The 19,674-nt window shown below is 61.1% G+C and overlaps 1 protein-coding gene across 3 annotated transcripts; it reads left to right on the top strand.

Annotated features, from left to right (window-relative positions):
* The first annotated feature begins 1,369 nt into the window (after positions 1-1,369).
* ANO9 (anoctamin 9) lies at positions 1,370-19,498 on the top strand. Of its 3 annotated transcripts, none has more exons than XM_033205222.1 (23): positions 1,370-1,482; positions 8,393-8,467; positions 8,554-8,676; positions 8,885-9,030; positions 10,275-10,324; positions 10,418-10,476; positions 10,554-10,627; positions 11,046-11,180; positions 11,270-11,366; positions 11,587-11,647; positions 11,754-11,836; positions 12,157-12,261; positions 12,344-12,508; positions 12,589-12,625; positions 12,783-12,894; positions 16,163-16,220; positions 16,408-16,505; positions 16,588-16,730; positions 16,833-16,985; positions 17,706-17,853; positions 18,444-18,545; positions 18,620-18,713; positions 18,843-19,498. In XM_033205222.1, the coding sequence occupies exons 1-23, from the start codon at positions 1,477-1,479 to the stop codon at positions 19,059-19,061; spliced, it is 2,343 nt and encodes a 780-aa protein (XP_033061113.1). In that variant the 5' UTR covers positions 1,370-1,476; the 3' UTR covers positions 19,062-19,498. The 3 variants fall into 3 exon arrangements, with proteins under 3 accessions (XP_033061113.1, XP_033061112.1, XP_033061114.1); XM_033205221.1 differs by having other exon boundaries at positions 8,879-9,030; XM_033205223.1 differs by lacking the exon at positions 8,554-8,676.
* The last annotated feature ends 176 nt before the right edge of the window (positions 19,499-19,674 follow it).

Genomic DNA, 19,674 nt, shown 5'->3' with positions numbered 1-19,674 from the left:
CCCAGGTTCAAGCGATTCTCCTGCCTCAGCCTCCCGAGTAGCTGGGACTACAGGCGTACACCACCATACCTGGCTAATTTTTGTATTTTTAGTAGAGACGGGGGTCTCACCATGTTGGCCAGGCTGGCCTCGAACTCCTGACCTCAGGTGATCCACCCGCCTCGGCCTCCCAAAGTGCTGGGATTACAGGTGCGAGCCACCGCGCCCGGCCAACTCCAGATTTCACTTACAGGAGAAATACACAGCTTGTCGAAGCCACCACCATTCTGCACACAAATCTTAATGTGTCCCATCTGGATTTGCTCCATCTGAGTTCACAGGTCCTCGGCCACCACTTCACTCGCTTGTCTTTGCCAAAGTGGTAAAGCTGTGGTCTCTGCTGCTGTCCCAGCCTGTCAGGAGGTCCCCAAGGAGAAATATGGGTGGGGCCATGTTATCCCTTGGGGAAACCGGAGCCAACTGTCAGCCCTGGGCCTGAACCACAGCAGAGGGCTGCTGGGCTTGCCGGGGGGTACTGTGGCCCCAGGGGGCCTGGTGCTGTTCGGTGTGACAGCGTCTGCCTGCAGAGCCCTGGCCCTGCTTCCCCAGCTTCTCAGCAGCTTTCAGAAGCGGACTCCTCGCTACACACGCTGCAGACAATGCCTGCCAGTGTGCAGCCTGGGCCCCCATTCCCTGCATCCCCTCCATCCTCGGGGCACTCCACTGGACGGTCACTCTCAGGACACCCAGAGACTGCCCAGCTGCCGCCCTCAGCCCAGGCTGCACAGAACGTGCTTAGGGCCTGGGGATGTGGGGTGGGGGACTCCTCCTCCATTGTCTACACAGCCTGGGGCCAGCCACATGTCCCCAAGACTCCAAGGACTCCAGCTGGGGCCCAGAAAGTAGAGACTCGGTTTCGGACAGTTTCTTTGGGAGTCTGTCTCGTCCTTAGTCCTCCTTGCCCCAGTTTCTCCTCTAAGGGAATCAACACTGGACCTGTGGGGTGGGGAGGCCATGGTCTGGGAGGGGGAGGCGGTGGCCTGGGCTGGGGAGGCCGTGGCCTGGGGTGGGATGCTTTTGGAGGGAATATGGGGATGTGTGAGCAGGGGTGAGAGAGGCAAGGCAAGTGGGAGTGTTGGTGCCAGCTCTGTCAGGGGCTCTGTGCCATCCTGCTTCCCCCAGGACCAGGTGTCATGAGCTCCATCTCACAGTGGAAACCCCCTTCTCAGGAACTCTAGCCTAGGAATTCCCCTCCTGCCTCTCCGGCCCCTGACCCCATCTGGGCTCCAGGAAGGTGTCACAGGCCCCAGGGGCTGGGGGACTCTCCTGGCCCGGACGCCAGCTCCTCCCCTACTACACCCAGGCGCAGAGGCTGCGGGACGCTGGAGGAGGAGGAGGGAGGGGCGAACCCCACGCGGAAGTCAGGTAGGAGCGCCCGCCACTGGCAGCCGCTCTCCTGGCCACCAAACCCCAGCCGGAACTGCAGCCGCAGCCAGCATGCAGGTGAGTTCTGCGCTCAAAAGGGTCCACACCTGCGTGGCCGCCAGCCACGCCCACACCTGGGCCACCTGGCCCCAGCTACCGGCTGCCAGCCCCACCAGGAAGGCACCTGTGTCCCTGCAGGCTGCCAGGTATGGTGAGGGAGAGAGCCCGGCTCAGCTAAGCTGCCTCCTGGACCCCTGGGACACGCTGGGGGTTGGAGGCGCTGGAGGAGGGCAGCGTTCCTCCCTCCAGCTCGGGATTCTGAGGACACCAGGGCCGGGCTCTTGGCAAGTGTGTGGGGCCGGGAGCCTTTACCAGAGTCCTCAATATGAGATGGAGAGGGCATGTCCACTGGGGCTGGGGCTGCTGGTGAGGACCCCAGACCTTGCAGCTGGCCCCTAAGGGGGAGGGGCCGTGGGCTCCAGGTGGGCGGCCCCAGAGTTGGGAGCTGCAGAGTGGCCGGTGGGCTGTGGGCTCTCTGCTCCCCAAGGAGCCCTTCCCAGGCACAGGTGGGGGCCGATGGCTGCAGGTGGATTCCGATTCTGGGGGTGGGGGTGCAGAGCAGAAGGCAGCGCGGTGCAGGAGAACACACAGGAAGACATCCTTTCTCCCCTCTGCCAGTGACGAGGTCACCTGGGGCCAGGGCCAACACCTGGGCGGGTCAGCACCTGGTCGGCCCAGGGAGGAGGCAGTGGTGAGGTGCAGAGTGAAACCAGACTCCCTCTCGGCCTGTCAGGGCCCCCACCCGTGAGCTGCGCAGGCGGCCTCTTGCTTCACCTCCGCCCAGGGCTCTCCTCCGCCCTCCACATCCAGCTCTGACACCCTGGCTGCTCAGCCCAGCACCTGATGCCCCTTGGCCTGAGCTCAGAGTCTCCACTGCCAGCCCCTTCCTCCCATGCTGGGGGTGGAGGAGAGACTCGGGGCTGGCCAGGGATTGGGTTGGGAGAGGCAGCACCTGGTTTGCCAGAAGTGAGAGCATCAGTCCTTCAAAAAGGACAGTTGTAGCCGGGCCTGGTGGCATGTGCCTGCAGTCCCAGCTACTCTGGAGGCTGAGGCAGGAGGACTGCTCAAACCTGGGCATGGTGGCATGTGCCTGCAGTCCCAGCTACTCCGGAGACTGAGGCAGGATGACTGCTTGAACCCAGGCCTGGTGGCACATGCCTGCAGTCCCACTTGGGAAGCTGAGGCAGGAGGATTGCTCAAGCCTAGGAGTTCTGGGCTGTAGTGTGTTAGACTGATTGGGTGTCTGCACTGAGTTCAGCATCAATATGGTGACCTCCCAGGAGCGGAGGACCACCAAGTTGCCTAAGGAGAGGTGAACCAGTGGGTCGGAAACAGAGCAGGTCCAAACTCCCGTGGTGATCAAAAAGGACAGTTGCAGACACGGGGAGGACTTGGTAGTCCCAGCTCCAGGCTGGATCTGAGCGTGCCTTTCCTCTGCTCTAACCCCTTCCATGGCTCCCCACTGCCCCCTCCTGAAGTCCAAGCTCTCCAGTTGGCCAAGCAGCCTTCCCTGATTGGCTTCTGCCAACCTCCAGCCTCCCCTTCTGGCAGCTCCCTTCTTGTCCTTTATGCTTCTGCAAAGCTGAAGTACCAAGGACCGAGTCCCTGGACTCAGTTTCCATAGGTGCTGAGTGCTGAGTCACCCGGAGTAGTAGCTACCAAGTCCTCCTTGGAGGTGCTGAGTGCTGAGTCCCTGGGAGGTGCTGACTGCTGAGTCCCAGATACCAACTGCACCCTGATTCTCAGGGCCTGCCCACACATGTTCTTTCTCCCAGGAATTCTGCTCCCATTTTCTCACCTTCTGACAACCTCTTACCCTACAATGCCAAGCTCCATGCCTCCTCACCTGCCAAGTGGGCCCCTGCCCCTGCATCCACGAACGCCATGCACTGCCTGGGAGGGCTGCATGCAGGTCACTCCATCAGTGTCTGGGGATGGACGGGCACATGGATGGGTGAACTGACAGATGACAGACTGGGCAGCTGGGTGGGCAGATGACTGGCTTCAGGGCCTCCAAGGAGCAGAGCCAGGTGGGGAAGGTTTGCTCAGAGGATGCGTAGGCTGGGCAGAGGCTGGGCACTCTGGCTCACAAGGTGGGCCTCTGTGTGCTTGGGACTGTGGTGGGGGCAGGAGGGGACCCTCCGTGGATGACGAAACTGAAGTTCTCAAGGGCCAGATTCCCAGAGGGCTCGGGGCTCTGGCCAAGAGGCTTGACATGACCTCAGGAGAAGATGAGGCCCAAGCACCTTCCCGTGCACACCTGGGGGGATGTGCGTCACAGGACCCCCTGGCCAGGCCTCTCAAGAGCAGGGTGGGGTCATATCTACACAGCCATCTCCTCTGCCTGACCCCAACCTGGAGGCTGGACTGGGAAGAGGAAGGATGGGCAGGAGCCCCAGCTCCGTACTCACACTCCAGCCCTTGGGAGGGAGGGTCTCCTGCGGGCTACAGTGTCTCTAGAAGCGTCCTCATTGGGAGCCGGGGGCTTGCCCACTGGATGCTGGCCTATGCCCACAATGGGGGTGCCAGGGGCCCCCCACCAACTCCTTGGGGCCCTGGATTACTAGGTGTGTCGCCTGCGAGGGCTATGGGGCAGGAAGGACAGGGGAGGACGGTGTGTGGTTCTGTCCACCTTCTTCCTGTGTCTGCATACCGCTGAGGTGACTCTGGGGGCCAGGGTGAGAGCACCCTGTTGTACAGATGAGGAAACTGAGGCCTGGGGTGTTTCAGTGGTGTCAGAGCCAGGGCCTGGCCGGCTGTCCACCCGGAGCTGGCCTCCCTCTCTGGGTTTGCAGACGGCAAGGCTGGCTGAAGCTTCCGAGGTCCCAAGACTGAGTGTGTAGGGCCAGCCCCTGTCCCTGCCTTGGGAGCTGGGAGCCTGTGGGTCCACACACCGCTTCCTGGAGATGCGGCCCATGGACTGGGGACATGCGGGTCCCAGACATCTCACTGTGGATAAACCTCTCACTGTGGATAAACCGAACAGTCTGCTTGGGTGGAAGTGGAGGTGACTTCAGGTGGTCCAGCTCCCACCTGTGAAGACCCCAAGGGCGGTGTGGAGAAGCCAGGCTCCCGTGGCTCCATAAACACAGGCCCTGGAGATGGAAGGACAGATGGATGGCCCAGTCCTGGAGGCTGGTGGCTGTGGCCCCGGGGATGGGCCGGTGGGTGTGGCTCCGTAAACACTGGCCCTGGAGACGGATGGACAGATGGATGGCAGGTCCTGGAGGCCGGTGGGCCCAGAGTTCCACAGCAGAGTCTCAGAGCCTGAAGCTTGTCTGGCTGTGTGTGCTGGGGGGCTCCACCTGTCTGGCTGTGTGTGCTGGGGGGCTCCACCTGTCTGGCTGTGTGTGCTGGGGGGCTCCACCTGTCTGGCTGTGTGTGCTGGGGGGCTCCACCTGTCTGGCTGTGTGTGCTGGGGGCTCCACCTGTCTGGCTGTGTGTGCTGGGGGGCTCCACCTGTCTGGCTGTGTGTGCTGGGGGGCTCCACCTGTCTGGCTGTGTGTGCTGGGGGGCTCCACCTGTCTGGCTGTTGGGGGCTCCACCTGTCTGGCTGTTGGGGGCTCCACCTGTCTGGCTGTGTGTGCTGGAGGGCTCCACCTGTCTGGCTGTTGGGGGCTCCACCTGTCTGGCTGTGTGTGCTGGGGGGCTCCACCTGTCTGGCTGTGTGTGCTGGGGGGCTCCACCTGTCTGGCTGTTGGGGTCTCCACCTGTCTGGCTGTTGGGGGCTCCACCTGTCTGGCTGTTGGGGGCTCCACCTGTCTGGCTGTTGGAGGCTCCACCTGGCAGCCCTAGTGCTTCTGCCTGGTCTAAGGGAGCAGCTAAGGGCAGCCAGGGGCTGCCCCAGGTGTGCGTGTAGCTCTGCCCCGGGTGGAGGGCTCCCTGTCAGCCCACGTCAGTGATGAGGGCTCCACACCCCACTCCCTGGGGTAGGCTGATTCGGCTGTTTCCAGAGGCGTGGGGTCATCACCCCAGGGCTGCACGATGTCTTTGGTGGGGAAGAGGTTTCTGTGCCTCATTTCTGGGGTGAAGGATGGCTTCCCACCCCGACCTTTGAGAGTGATCCCCAAGGACAGTCCCTTCTCCCAGGCTTCTCTGAAAGTCCTGCTTGGTCTGGGGTCCCTGCCTCGTCCCTTCCTTCTCAGGGGTCTGGGCTTATCCTGCCTGCTTTCAGCTTTGGGCCCAGGCTGATGGGAGGGGGTCTCTAATTTCAGCGTCTGCCAGAGGAGCTGGGGTTCTGGGCAGAGGAGGGACCCTCATCCTGGGTCTGAAGCCAGGCAGGTGAGGGGCCATTCCCCCACAAACCCCTCTGACACACTTCCCGGGCTCCTACGGAGGCAAGCCACAGAGCCAGAGCCGTGACGCCCACGTCCCCCGGGCCACCAGTGCCCTAGGGCGAGGCTGCCCTCTGCACTGAGACAGAGGTGCCTCTCCCGCCTGGGCAGGTGCCACGCCCTTCCCTGCATATCTGTCCGAGGATGGAGGTTTCTCCTCTGACCCAGGACGGGGGAGAAGTTTCAGTGTGGCCACACCTGAGTGCAGGTGTCTGTCCGTGGGCTGTTGGGAAGGCCAGGCAGGGAGTCAGAGGAAGGGCTGATTGAGGCAGGAAGAACTGCTGGTCTAGGATGAGGACAGAAGGGCCAGGTGAGCCCCGTGGGCCAACTGGGGCAAGAACCTCCCACCCAGGGAGGCTGCAGCGTGGCGCTGGGCGCTGAAATGGTGTCTGCGGAGCCCGTCTCCCCGTGACCAGGGCGTCGGAGGCCTCAGAGCCCCAGGGAGGCTGCAGTGTGGCGCTGGGCGCTGAGATGGTGTCTGCGGAGCCCGTCTCCCCGTGACCGGGGCGTCGGAGGCCTCAGAGCCCCAGGGAGGCTGCAGTGTGGCGCTGGGCGCTGAGATGGTGTCTGCGGAGCCTGTCTCCCCGTGACCGGGGCGTCGGAGGCCTCAGAGAAGCTCTCCCCAAACTTTTCGGCACCAGGGACCGGTTTCACAGAAGACAGTTTTTCCACAGCTGTGGGTGTGGTGGGATGGTTTTGGGATGAAACTCTCACCTCAGATCATCAGGCACTGGATTCTCATAAGGAGCAGCTGAGATCCCTGCATGTGCAGCTCACAGCAGAGAGTCTGATGCCGCCGGTGATCTGACGGGAGGCAGAGCCCAGGCGGGAATGGGAATGTTCACCTCCTGCTCACCCCCTGCTCACCCCCTGCTCACTCCTGCTCATCTCCTGCTCTGCGGCCCAGTTCCTGACTGGCCGAGGACTGATACTAGCTGTGGACCAATCCCCTGCCTGAGAGCCTCCCATTCTGGGGTTGGTTGGATGCATTTCCTGGCTTCTGTGGTTGAGACCGTAGAGAGAATGGGGAGACCTGTCCTGGAACCAGTAGCTCCTGGTGTGCGTGTGTGGGGTGGGGGCTGGAGGGCAGACCTTGACTAGGGTTACAGACTTAGCGAAACAAAATAAGAAACAGTGCCGGGCGCGGTGGCTCATGCCTGTAATCCCAGCACATTGGGAGGCCAAGGTGGGTGGATCACCTGGGGTCGGAAGTTCGAGGCCAGCCTGGCCAACATGGAGAAACCCTGTCTCTACTAAAAATACAAAATTAGCCAGGTGCAGTGGTGGGTACCTGTAATCCCAGCTACTCGGAAGGTTGAAGCCGGAGAATTGCTTGAACCCGGGAGGCGGAGGTTGCGGTGAGCCGAGATCATACCACTGCACTCCAGCCTGGGCAACAAGAGGAAAACTCGGTCTCAAAAAAAAAAAAAAAAAAAAAAAAAGGAAAAGCAGAAAGAAAGAAAAAAGAAACAGACACCCAGTCAAGCTGAATGTCAGATAAACAACATTTTTAGTGTGGGCGTGTCCCATGCAATCACTGGGGCATCTATCCTATCCTATCCTATCCTATCCTATCCTACCCGACCCGACCCTACCCTATCCTATCTATACTATACCCTTCTGTTGTTTATCTGGAAATCAAGCGTGACTGGGTGGCCTCTATTTTACCTGGCAGCCCTCAAGGGCCAACAGGCTCAAGCAGTCAAGTGAGACTTTCCAGAGGAGGCAGGTCTTGAGCTTGGCGAGGATGCAGCTGGGAGAGGGAAGGACTCAGGTGCAGGGACCGGGTGCGATGCAGCCTGAGACAGCATGGAGACTGCCTCAGTAATTAACAAATATCAGGGGGACGCTCTGAGGCCCTGCAAATTCCCCTCCTCCGGAAGGTTCTGGCCCCAGACTCTCGTGTCCCTGTGTCTGCTGGGATGTGCCTGTGGCAGTCACCCCGCAGGAGCCCGTGCACTGTGCCCTGCAGGCACTCACCTCGCCTGCTGCAGGACCCTCCCTGTGTGAGGATGGCATGGTGTCCATCCGTCTGCCCAGCCCCCGGGACCTCATGTGAAACAGGGCCACTGTGAGTGCCCTTGTCTGCACCTCCAGGGGTGGACGGGCTGGGCCAGGGGCTGGGAGTGTTCGATTTTAAACACAGTCTAACAGGTTTCCAAACCCGTGCTCTGATACGCACAGCACCGGGAGCGTGCAGGGGTGCCTGTGGCTTCTCCCGCGCATTGGCGTCTCCTGGTCCTCTGACCTGCGTTTCCCTGGCTGTTCTGGCGTTCCTGTCGCCTCCCTTGTTGGCTGCTCACCATGCTCCTCTTCCGTACAATCCCGCCGGCCTCTGTGGGCTGCATCTTCCCTTTTGCATTTGCAGGAACCCTCACATGCTTCCGTCTCCACAGTCTTGTCGGTTGTTTGCAGCAGGTCCTGGCCCTCTGGCGTGTCACCTGCCTACAGCCATCTCCTCGGGACTCTTTGCTGTTCTCACTGTGGGGAAGGACAGTGTGTGACTACGTGGTCTGACGCAGGGACCCGCCAATGAGGGGCATCTTGCCCCCAATCACATCTTCCTATCCCTTTCTCTGCCCCCAAACCTCCAGGGCAAAGAGAGCCTCCGGATCCAGGTGGAGCCCGAAGGGGACAGCTTCCCGTTGATGGAGATCGGCACCTGTGAGGTGGGTGTCCGTGGGCCCCTCCCGGGCCCCGCCTGGCCCTGTCCTGCCCCTTCACCTGCACCTGGCCTGGTGCCTCCTCCCTGCAGGCCGAGGCCTCTGAGCAGTGGGACTATGTCCTCGTGGCCCATTATCGCACCCAGAGAGACCCCCGGCAGGTGCGGCAGCAGCAGTTCCTTCAGGAGCTCGAGAGAAAGGGCTTCCACATCAAGGTGGGCTGGTGCCCAGCGAGGAGCACGGGGCGTGGGGCTGGTCACGGGAGCCCAGAGGGCCAGGCTTGGAGGCTGTCTCCTGGGCTGGAGGATTGGGGAGAAGCAGGGCTGTGAGAAGCGAGGAGGCTCCATGGCTCTGGGCCAGGGCTGCAGAGGTAGGGAAGGTTCAGAGGTAGAATAGAGGGTCCCGTGTGCCCCCCAGCTCCAGAGCATACAGGACCAGAAACTGGTGTTCTTTGGGATCCGTGCTGACAACAGCATCTTTGACCTGTACCGCACTCTCCTCCTGGAGCCCGAGGGGCCTACCCCCAACGCCGAGCTGGCTGCGCCGACCCCCGTCCCGGTCGCCACGAGGTGAGAGGCTGCACCTAGAGCCGTGGCCAGAGGACCCCTTGCCACCCGTGTGCTTGGTCCAGACTGGGCAGGAGACAGTGCCAGGCTCCGGGCATCGCCAAGGCAGGACAGCCGCGTGGTCTCAGGGCAGGGGCCACAGGTGTGAGACCCACCGGCTGTGTGAGCCTCAGCTTCCCCATCCCAATAAAGGATCATGGTGGTTCTCACCTCTCAGAGCGTTCTGAGGGCCCCGTGTGGCTGCCTGTGTTCCTGGGGACAGAGTCAGAGCCAGCCTTAGGGGGTGGGCGGGATTTGCAGAGGCCCAGTGGCCCCTCCTGGACCAAGGCCAGTGTCTCTTGAAGACCCCTCCTCTCCAGGTCTGATGCCCCTTCCTGGACACTGTCCCTGGCCTCCCAGGCACAGACCCAGAGGCCCGGCAGGGACAGCCTCCTCACTCCCTCAGGCCCTGCTTCTCCCCAGTCCTCCAGCCCAGAAGGGAGCCTCCAAGCCTGGCCCTCCATGCCCCCATCACCTCCCCAGCCCTGTCCAGGCCCCGCAGGGCTCAGCCGGAGCCTGCTTTGTGGACACTCCTGGCAGTGGTCACGAGGCAGTGGAGGGGGCAGTGGAGGGCGTCCATGAACATCCGTGAACAGAGAGCTGTGGGTCTTGGGGGGTCGTGAGGGGGCATCAAAGGAGGGGAGGTGGCTTGAGGGGGTGCGTGCCTGCGATGTGCCCTGGGGTGTCCAGGAGCCATGTCCTAGGCACAGGGGGAGGCTCGGAGCCCGGCTCTGCCGTCGGACACCTGGTTGTGCTGCTTCGTGGCTGTGTGGCCTCGGGACATTTCCTGAGCCCCAGTCTCTGCACAGATAGAACAGAACAGCTCCCAGGGTATAAGGAGGGTGTGTGCGGATAAAGGCTGGGGTGTGCTCTGGACACAAGCGGCCTGCAGGTGGGAGGTGTGGCTGGAGGTGGAGGCTGTGGTCTGGGATTCTGGGAGGGACAGGCTGGGAGGAGAGGAAGCCCCCAGCCCAGCCTTATCCTGGACGCCGTGGGGCAGGTCAGGCCCGGGAGCACTTTAAGGAGGGTGCTGGGGGAGCTCCCGGGTGGGTTGTGGATTCTGGGTTCCGGTCAGGGCTGGCAGGCTGGGGGCTCCGCCAGGACAGGGAGGGGCCTGGGCCTGGCCAGACCAGAGGGCAGGTAGAGACCTGGAGGCAGGGTCCACCGTGGTCACATGCGCCCACCCTGCTCTGGCTCCTGAATCTCAGAATCCGAATCGTGGACTTTGTTGTCATGAAGACCAAGACCTCGGCTGGCGGTGAGGGCAGGGCTCGGGCACCAACGGGGCGCCACGGGCAGCCTCCTCCCAGCACCTCACTGCCCCTGACTCCTGAGCCCCTGTGACCCACAGAGACCTTTGAGGATCTGGTGAAGGATGGGGTCTTCGAGGCCAGGTTCCCCCTGCACAAGGTGAGGAGTGGGCAGCCGGGAGAGGCCTCGGGTGGGACCCTGGGATGGCGGCTTTCATTCCCTGTCACCCGGGCCAGGGGGAGGGATACCTGAAGAAGACGTGGGCCGGCTGGAGACACATGTTCCGCAAGCAGCCCATTGACGAGATCAGGTAACGCTGCCCAAAGAGATCACAGGAACCCCACGGACGTCTCCAGATACCCACGGGAGCCCCCACACCCCCGCAGACTAACCCACACACACCACCCGGAAGTTGCCACCCCCTGTGGATGCCTCCACACCACCACGGCTGCCCTCACCCCTGTAGATGCCCCCACACACCACCCAGAAGATGCGCCCACACTGCCCACACCCCCACAGATGTCCCCATGCCCACAGATGTGCTCCCCATTCAGACTCACTGATGCCACCAAAGGAGAGACCCGCCTCCCCCACCCCTGTCCCTCCCCAACTGCTGCCTCCCCCCACCCTCGTCCCACCCCCACCGCCCCTCCCACCCCCGTCCCTCCCCAGCGCCCCCTGACAGCCACGTGCCCAGCGGAGCAGGCCTTGACTGCTGCTGCATGCAGGAACTACTTTGGGGAAAAGGTGGCCCTGTACTTCGCCTGGCTGGGCTGGTACAACTACATGCTGGTGCCGGCTGCCCTGACAGGCCTCTTGGTCTTTCTGAGCGGATTCTCGCTGTTTGATGCCAGCCAGATCAGGTGGGCTGCAGCAGTGGCAGGGCGTGGGGGTCCGGGGTGGGCCCTGCTGCCAGGAGGAGCTGGCCCCAGCCTCATCCCTGCCCCTTCAGCAAGGAGATCTGTGAGGCCCACGACATCCTCATGTGTCCCCTCGGCGACCACAGCCGCAGGTACCAGCGGCTCTCGGAAACCTGCACTTTCGCCAAGGTTTGTCACCTCTGGGTCCACCCCAGGGCCTGCAGAAGATGGGCATAGTGCACCCACCTGGAAGAGGGGAGGCCAAGGCCTGGAGCCCTGCAGAGCTGCTCAGTTTCCCCACAGGGCTGACGGGGAGGCCCAGCCCCAGCCCACCCACCCCCCTCCCCGGCTCACCCGCCACCTCCCCAGCTTACCCGTCTCCTCTCCGGCCCACCCATCACCCCCCCAGCTCACCCACCTCTTTGACAATGACGGCACGGTGGTGTTCGCCATCTTCATGGCTCTCTGGGGTGAGTTGCTGCAGGGATGTCTCTGCGGGGCCGGGGGAAGTGCCAGCCTGAGCTCCAAGGTCCACCCGGCGAAGCGCAGTGATGCCCCTTCTTGCCCCTGCCACAGCCACGGTGTTCCTGGAGATCTGGAAGCGGCAGCGTGCCAGCGTGGTCCTGCACTGGGACCTGTACGTGTGGGACGAAGACCAGGTGAGGTGGAGCTGGCAGCACAGCTGACGCGGACCTGGGCACAGGCTGTGGGCGCCTGGTGCCCTGCACGGCCTACATATGTCTGTCGTGTTTGAGGCATGTGTCCCGTGTCTGTCTCCCCACGTGTGGGGCGTGTGTCCCGTCTGTTCACCTGTGAGGCGTGTCCCTGTGTCCATCTCCCCACGTGTGGGGCGTGTGTCCCGTCTGTCCACCTGTGAGGCGTGTCCCTGTGTCCATCTCTCCACGTGTGGGGCGTGTGTCCCGTCTGTCCACCTGTGAGGCGTGTCCCGTGTCTGAGGCTTGCCCGGTGCTCTCCCCAGGAGGAAATGGCACTTGAGCTCATTAACTGCCCCAACTACAAGCTCCGGCCACACCAGCACTCCTACCTGCGCAGCGCCGTCATCCTCATCCTGTCCCTGATCATGGTACTCGGGGGACACTGCGGTGGGGCTGGAGACCCGGGCTGCGCACCTGCCCTGGCCCCCGCCCACCACAGCCGTCCCGCAGATCTGTCTCATGATCGGCATGGCCCACATCCTGGTGGTCTACCGCGTCCTGGCCTCTGCACTCTTCAGCAGCTCAGCCCTGCTCTTCCTGGAGGATCAGGTGACCACGGCAGTGGTAGTGACCGGAGCCCTGGTGCACTACGTGACCATCAGCATCATGACCAAGGTGGGGCTGGGAGCGGGGCAGATCCGAGCTGGGGAGTCTGCCGTGGCCCCAGTGAGCCTATTCGGTGCCCTCCTCCGCAGATCAACAAGCACGTGGCCCTGAAGCTTTGTGACTTCGGTGAGAGGACGACCCCAGGCCCTCTTGGGGGACCCGGTGGGAGGACTCAGGGCTGGGCCTTGGAGCTATGGTCAGAGAGCAGGGGAGGGGGCCCTTCCTGCTGCCCCAGGGACTCTCCCATGAGCAGGGAGAGAGGTAAGGGCCCGTTCCGTTCCAGAGATGCCCAGGACCTTCTCGGAGCGAGAGAGCAAGTTCACCATCCGCTTCTTCACACTGCAGTTCTTCACCCATTTCTCGTCTCTCATCTACATCGCCTTCATCCTGGGCAGGTAGGGCCGGCGCCAGGCTGCCTCCAACCCAACTCACGAGGGCTTGTTCCACCGCCTTTAAAGTGGCAATATCCATTCTTTTAATTTTAAAAATAATTTCTGTTGAGAGCAAGTGAAAATCCAACCTAGAGACGTGAAGGAAGCCTGCAGTGAGCCCAGCTCCCGAATTCCAGGCCCTGAGGTGGCATCAAGACAGTCTGGTGGCCTCCCAGGCTTCTTCATGCATTTGCAGGCACGTAACAGCACTGGCAGAAATAGCTTTGTCCTGGGAATAATGGCACCTGCTCTTTATGCTGAAAATGCACTCGGTGTCTTCCTGGGTCTGCCTGTCCACACAGCCTCATATACATGAGAGACAGGGTCTCGCTGCCACCAGGCTGGTGTCCAGTGGCACAATGTTGGCTCACTGTATTGTAGTCTTGACCTCCTGGGTCTCATGAGTAGCTGGGATTACAGGCGTGCACCACCACACCCAGCTAATTTTAATAATTTTTGTGGAAATGGGGTCTCACCGTGTTACCCAGGCTGGTCTGGAATTCCTGGGCTCAAGCGATCCTCCCACCTCAGTCTCGGTATTAGGATTTCAGGTGTGAGCCACTGCACCTGGCCAAAAAAAGGTGCATATTGATTGATGGAGCCAGAAAGGCTCATTTCACTAATTAGGAAGGTGAGATGAGAGGGAAGCTGTAGGAAGGTGAGGTGAGAGGGATGCTGGCTGCAGCTTTACTTTTTTGTTTTTTTGGAATGGAGTCTCACTCTGTCACCCAGGCTGGAGTGCAGTGGCACGATCTTGGTTCACTGCAACCTCTGCTTCCTGGGTTCAAGCAATTCTCCTGCCTCAGCCTCCTGAGTAGCTGGGACCACAGGCGCCCACCATCATGTCTGGCTAATTTTTGTATTTTTTGTAGAGATGGAGTTTCACCGTGTTGGCCAGGCTGGTCTTGAGCTCCTGACCTCAGGTGACCCACCTGCCTTGGCCTCCCTAAGTGCTGGGATGACAGGTGTGAGCCGCCGCGCCTGGCCCTGTAGACGTTGGTTCTTGACCTCCATCCGTCTTGGGAAAGGCGTGCACCATGGCTTGCTGTGGGCCATGTATCTCCTGGTGGACCTCTCACTCTGGAGGTTCCTGGGGGTGAACCCTGGTCTCCTGTCTGCAGGCAGAAGGACGCTGTCTATGTGCTGGGCCTGGGGCTGGGGTTGGGGAGGACACTGTGGGGCCTCAGTGTCAATTGGTCCAACCCTGTGTGCTGAGTCCTTGGTTGTTCAAACCCCTAGTGAGCTTCTAGTCCTCCTGAGGGGGCTTTGTGGTCAGGTAGGAGGCCCAGGGACCTTCCAGCTGGGGGTGCATTCTCCGAATCAGTGCCCCCAAGCCACCAGGGTAGCCAAGTCCTGAGGCTTCCTGGGGCTCCCAGCAGGGCTGGATTGCTTCCTGAGTATCTCGCCTGAAAGCCTGATGTCTTGAGTGGACTGAAGGCCTCTCCAATTCCCTTCTACCTATAAGGAGATACCTGATAGTGGGTGTCAGCAGCCTGTCATTTTATTTTATTTATTTACTTTTCGAGACAGTATCTTGATCCATTGCCCCAGGCTGGAGTACAGTGGCTCACTACAGCCTCAAACTCCTGGTTCAAGCGATCCCCCTGCCTCAGCCTCCTGAATAGCTGGGACTACAGGCATGTGCCACCATGCCTGGCTAATTTTTTCTATTTTTTATAGAGACGGGGTTTTGTCATGTTGCCCAGGCTGGTCTCGAACTCCTGGGTTCAAGCAATCCTCCTGCCTCGGCCTCCCCACGTGCTGAGATGACAGGCGTGAGCCTCCGTGCCTGCAGTCGCCAGTTTAATTGTGACTTGGGAGTGCGCGTTTATATGAACATAGATCCTGCTAAAGAGGCCTCCAGAAAGGCCGTGTCAGCAACAAAGTCACCCACAGTGTGCGAAACGTTCCATCCTGAGCCAACGGGCAAAGTCTTTTCATTTTTTAAATGTGCCTTTAAAAAAATATTGGTGGCCGGGCGCGGGTCCTGAGTCCTCCTGGGTCCTGAGTCCTCCTGACTCCTGAGTCCTTCTGGGTCCTGAGTCCTTCTGGGTCCTAAGTCCTTCTGAGTCAGGCCAGCTCCCAGCTGCTCCCTGTCCCCATGGAGGGACCCTTGTGATTACACCAGGAAAACCAGATAACCCGAGATAATCTCCCCATCTTAAAGCCAGCTGATTCGCAGCCTTAATACCATCTGCCGTGTGAGATAAAAGTCCTTTGCCAGGTAAGAACGTGGTCACAGGCTCCAAGAATGAGCACGTGGACGTCTTTGCAGCCCCTCGCTCTGACTACAAACACATCCTGCGTTTTCTTATGGAAGAACAAAGTTCTCCACGCAAGTCTTTCATGCTCCTTAGTAGTTTTATAGTTTTCTTCCTTTAGGTACCACAGATGCCTTGTGAGTTTCAGTCTCGTTATGGTATAACTTGTGCTGGTGTCTGCGGGCGACCGATGCTTTCTCATGCCACATTTCCCTGCAGCTTTTTCCCACACAGACAAGCCAGTTCTGCTGGATGCTCACTTTGTATCCACTTGAGCACCCAATTGATTTATCCACCCAGGCTTTCAGTTGTTTTATTTTGATTTTCCAGGTATATAATCATGTTTTCTAAAAAGAGCCATTATTTCCTTTGCAAATGTATGCTATTTATACTTTATATTTCTCTTGCTGATTTGCAAGGAATTCCAGAACCGTGTTAAATACCAGGTGTCGTGAGCTACAATAGAAATGCTTTCGGATTTCACCACTGACCATGAGCCTGACTTTTGGTTTGAGATAGTTCATATATTTCTCATATTATGGAAAGCAAGTGATTTTAAACACAAAACAACCCAATGTGCCGTTTCCATGGGGAGAAACTGAGGCCACCTGTAACAGATACTGTCTGGAGCACATGTCAGAGCCTGTGGCCTCGCCTGTGTGTGTGTGTGTGTGTGCGTGCGCGCCCACATGCCGGTGCAGTTCGTCTGGGAGCCTGTGGCCTCGCCTGTGCGTGTGTGTGTGTGCGTGCCCACATGCAGGTGCAGTTTGGGAGCCTGTGGCCTCCTGTGTGTGTGTGTGTGTGTGTGTGCGCGCGTCCACGTGTGGGTGTGGTTCGCCTGGATGTGAGCACTTGTGCCCCGCTCACCTGCAGGGCCTGCCCTGCCTGTTCTTCCTCCCTGCTTCTGTCCTGCTGCACCCACCCTGTCAGAGGCAGGCCTGCAGTGCCCCAGACCTCCCCTTCCCCCCCAGGATCAACGGCCACCCTGGGAAGTCCACGCGCCTGGCAGGCTTGTGGAAGCTGGAAGAGGTCAGTCACCCCCAGGCTTCAGGCCCTGTCCCTGAGCCACTGCTCCCCTGACCGTCCCCCAGGACCCCTCCCTGATCCCCTCCCCCGTCTGGCCCCACAGCCCCACGTCAGCAGCTGCATGGTGGACCTGCCCACCGACCCTCCCCCAGGACTCCTCCCTGATCCCCTCCCCCGTCTGGCCCCACAGTGCCACGCCAGCGGCTGCATGATGGACCTGTTCGTGCAGATGGCCATCATCATGGGCCTGAAGCAGACACTCAGCAACTGCGGGGAGTACCTGGTCCCGTGAGTGCCGACCCCGCCCAGCCCCGGGAGCCCCAAGCCCCTCCGCCCCTGTGCCCTCCCCGCCACGCAGCTCTCCCCGCAGGTGGGTGACCCACAAGTTCCGCTCTCTGCGGGCCTCCGAGGCCCGGCACCTGCCCCGGGACCCCGAGCTCAGGGACTGGCGGCGCAACTACCTTCTGAACTCTGTCAACATCTTCAGCCTGTTCGACGAGTTCATGGAGATGAGTGCGTGGGCGCTGCGGGGCGGGGGTTCGCGGAGACTAATGCGGGGCGGGGGTCCACGGCCATGAGCGCGGGGCGCCGGCGAGCCTGACCCCCACCCCGCAGTGATCCAGTACGGCTTCACCACCATCTTCGTGGCCGCCTTCCCGCTGGCGCCGCTGCTCGCGCTCTTCAGCAACCTCGTGGAGATCCGCCTCGACGCCATCAAGATGGTGTGGCTGCAGCGGCGCCTGGTGCCGCGCAAGGCCAAGGACATCGGTCAGGCCCCGCGGGTGCAGGATGGGTGGGAACCGGGCGGCCTCAGGCCTGTGGGCTTCCCGCTGGCCACGCCGGCTCAGCTGGAAATAATCTCTGTGATCTCACACCGCAGACAGCCCCCAGCCCCCTCCAGCGGCCTTGGCCTGGGATGCAGGTTGAGCCTGGGTGGGAGGGTCCCGGAGTGGGCGGGGCGGGGCGCTTTGTAGGCCCCTCCCACAAACCTTCAGGATCTCACGGAGGGGCTTGACGTCCCCAAGCGGGACCCAGGTTCTGCCGGTGGCTAGGGCAGGAACAGAGCAGCCAGTATCTGTCCCAAGACTGGCCACGCTGAGACGGACAGGCAGCAGGGGAGCCACAGGGGCTGGGGCGCTGGATGTGGGGAAAGGGAGAGAGGTGTTAGGGAGGCCCCCAGTCTTGGGGCCCAGGTTACAAGGTCTTACCCTGGGGTGAGAACCCACGAGGTGGAGTGGCTTGGGGGAGAAGTTCAGGAAGATGGAGGGATGAGGGTCCTGGGTCCCTCCCTGTCCACATCAGGGTGAGGGATGCAGGAGCGCTGAGGCCATCTGCCATGGCTGGGGACTTCCTCATGAATACTGTGGCCCTAGGGCTGCAGTGGGACACCATGCACAGACACATGGCAGGCCCCTCGTTGGCCGGGGGTGGGGGGCAGAACCAGCCGAGGGAGACAAGTCAGACTGCTTGTCCACTGCTCTGGTGCAGGGACCTGGCTGCAGGTGCTGGAGACCATTGGTGTGCTGGCGGTCATTGCCAACGGGATGATCATTGCCTTCACATCTGAGTTCATCCCCCGAGTAGTCTACAAGTACCGCTACAGCCCATGCCTGAAAGAAGCCAACTCTACTGTCGAGTAAGGCCTCACAGTGTCTGGAGACCCTGAGGAGAAACTGGCCCCATGACAGCCAAGCCCTGGGGAAACCCAGACTGTCTCTCCTGGGAATGGCTGCATCTGTCAATACCCCCTGGGGTTTTAATGAGGCTGGGGCCTGGGGGTGGCCCCTGCCCTGTGCCCACTGACTGCAGGCCCTGCGCTGGAGGTCAGGGATAACTGGCCAGGACTGCAGTTGGGGGTGAAGTTCCCAGACCTGGCTGCCTCCTGGGCAGGCCCTGCCAGAACGGCTCCCTCCCAATGTGAGGTTCTGCGTGTCCTCTTCTGATTTATCCAGCTCTCTGACCTGGAGGAACCACCAAACCAGACTGGGTCCCCTGGGTCAGTCCCTGGCAGGGAAAGTGGCTGGTGATGTCCAGAGTCCCCACAGCACCCCCAAGCCCCTGGATGTGAAGATGTGCTTGGCCTGGGAGCCCCATCCCACTGGAGGCAGTCTGTGGTGTGGCCCCCACCTCACTGTTTGCTCCATAACACAAGCTAGAAGCACCCTGGGGCCTGAAGGGGCCGCCCTGGAAGACACCCCACCCCACACTCTTCTCCCCTCTCCCCAGCTGCCTCAAGGGCTACGTCAACCACAGCCTGTCCGTCTTCCACACCAAGGACTTCCAGGACCCTGATAGGATTGAGGGCTCAGAAAACGTGACTCTGTGCAGGTTTGGAACTCCCCATCCCCCAAGAATGCCCTCTGAACTCCTGACCCCTGACCTCAGGTACTTCCTTACCCCAGATACAGGGACTACCGCAATCCCCCTGATTACAACTTCTCCGAGCAGTTCTGGTTCCTCCTGGCCATCCGCCTGGCCTTCGTCATCCTCTTTGAGGTGAGCCAGAACCGGGAGAGGCCTTGGAGTGGGTTTGGGCAGTTCTCTCTCCAGCCCTTTTCCCCGGCCCGGAACCCCCAAATGCCTGCTGGCCCTGATCCTGCTGGACCTCTCCTGTGCTGCCCCTAGCATGTGGCTTTGTGCATCAAGCTCATTGCCGCCTGGTTCGTGCCCGACGTCCCTCAGTCAGTGAAGAACAAGGTTCTGGAGGTGAAGTACCAGAGGCTGTGTGAGAAGATGTGGCATGGAAGGCAGAGGCTGGGCGGGGTAGGGGCAGGCTCTCGGCCCCCGATGCCCACCCATCCCTACCCAGCCTCCATCTTCAGTGCCAGGAGCACAGATGTGTAGGGCCAGAGCCCGTCTAGAGGCCACCAGGAGCTGAGACGGTGCCACCACCAGCACCTCCCACCAGCCCACAGCTATGCGTGTTGAGGGGTGCTGTAAAAAGGCCATGCCCATGGGGGGCCGCAGGAGTCCCCTGTACGTTCAGGGCATCTGGGCGCCGCCAGCCTGTTCCGCCTGCTCATCTTTGTGGGGGCTCCCAGGCTTGGCACAGACCTGACTTGAACTCTGGGTGACCCCGGGCACCCACAGAACTGGGAGTGGGGGCTCCTCAGGCAGCCACAAGGCAGGAAAACTTGCCCAAGTTTCCTGGGCCTCCCTCTGACTTCTGGGCGCCAGATCCGGCCATGCCCCCATCCTGGCTGTTGGGGGTAGCCTGAGCCCACCTTGCTGGCCTGTTCCCTTCAGCCAGCAGCAGTTTCTGTAATAAAATTAAACCTGTCTGTCTTGCTTTCCTGGCCTGGCTGGGTCCCGGGTGGATTATATCTGCCGTCAGGGCTAGATGGGAAACTGAGACCCAGAGTGTGGAAGGTTTGGAACCAGGTGAGGCCGCCGCAGGCCGCCTGTCCCTTCTCCGGTTTTCCATGGGCTTCCAAGGGAGGGGCGCCTATGGGAGTTC

Source organism: Trachypithecus francoisi, unplaced genomic scaffold (genome assembly GCF_009764315.1).
Source record: "Trachypithecus francoisi isolate TF-2019V2 unplaced genomic scaffold, Tfra_2.0 Lachesis_group8, whole genome shotgun sequence".
Lineage (NCBI taxonomy): Eukaryota > Metazoa > Chordata > Mammalia > Primates > Cercopithecidae > Trachypithecus > Trachypithecus francoisi.
This window is presented reverse-complemented; position numbering and strand designations above follow the sequence as displayed.

Excerpts from the sequence above, each read along its gene's own strand:
- ANO9 (XM_033205221.1), top strand. Across the intron at positions 8,468-8,553 it reads TGGAGATCGGCACCTGTGAG|GCCGAGGCCTCTGAGCAGTG; the intron begins GTGGGTGTCCGT and ends TCCTCCCTGCAG. Across the intron at positions 16,221-16,407 it reads GCTTGTGGAAGCTGGAAGAG|TGCCACGCCAGCGGCTGCAT; the intron begins GTCAGTCACCCC and ends CTGGCCCCACAG.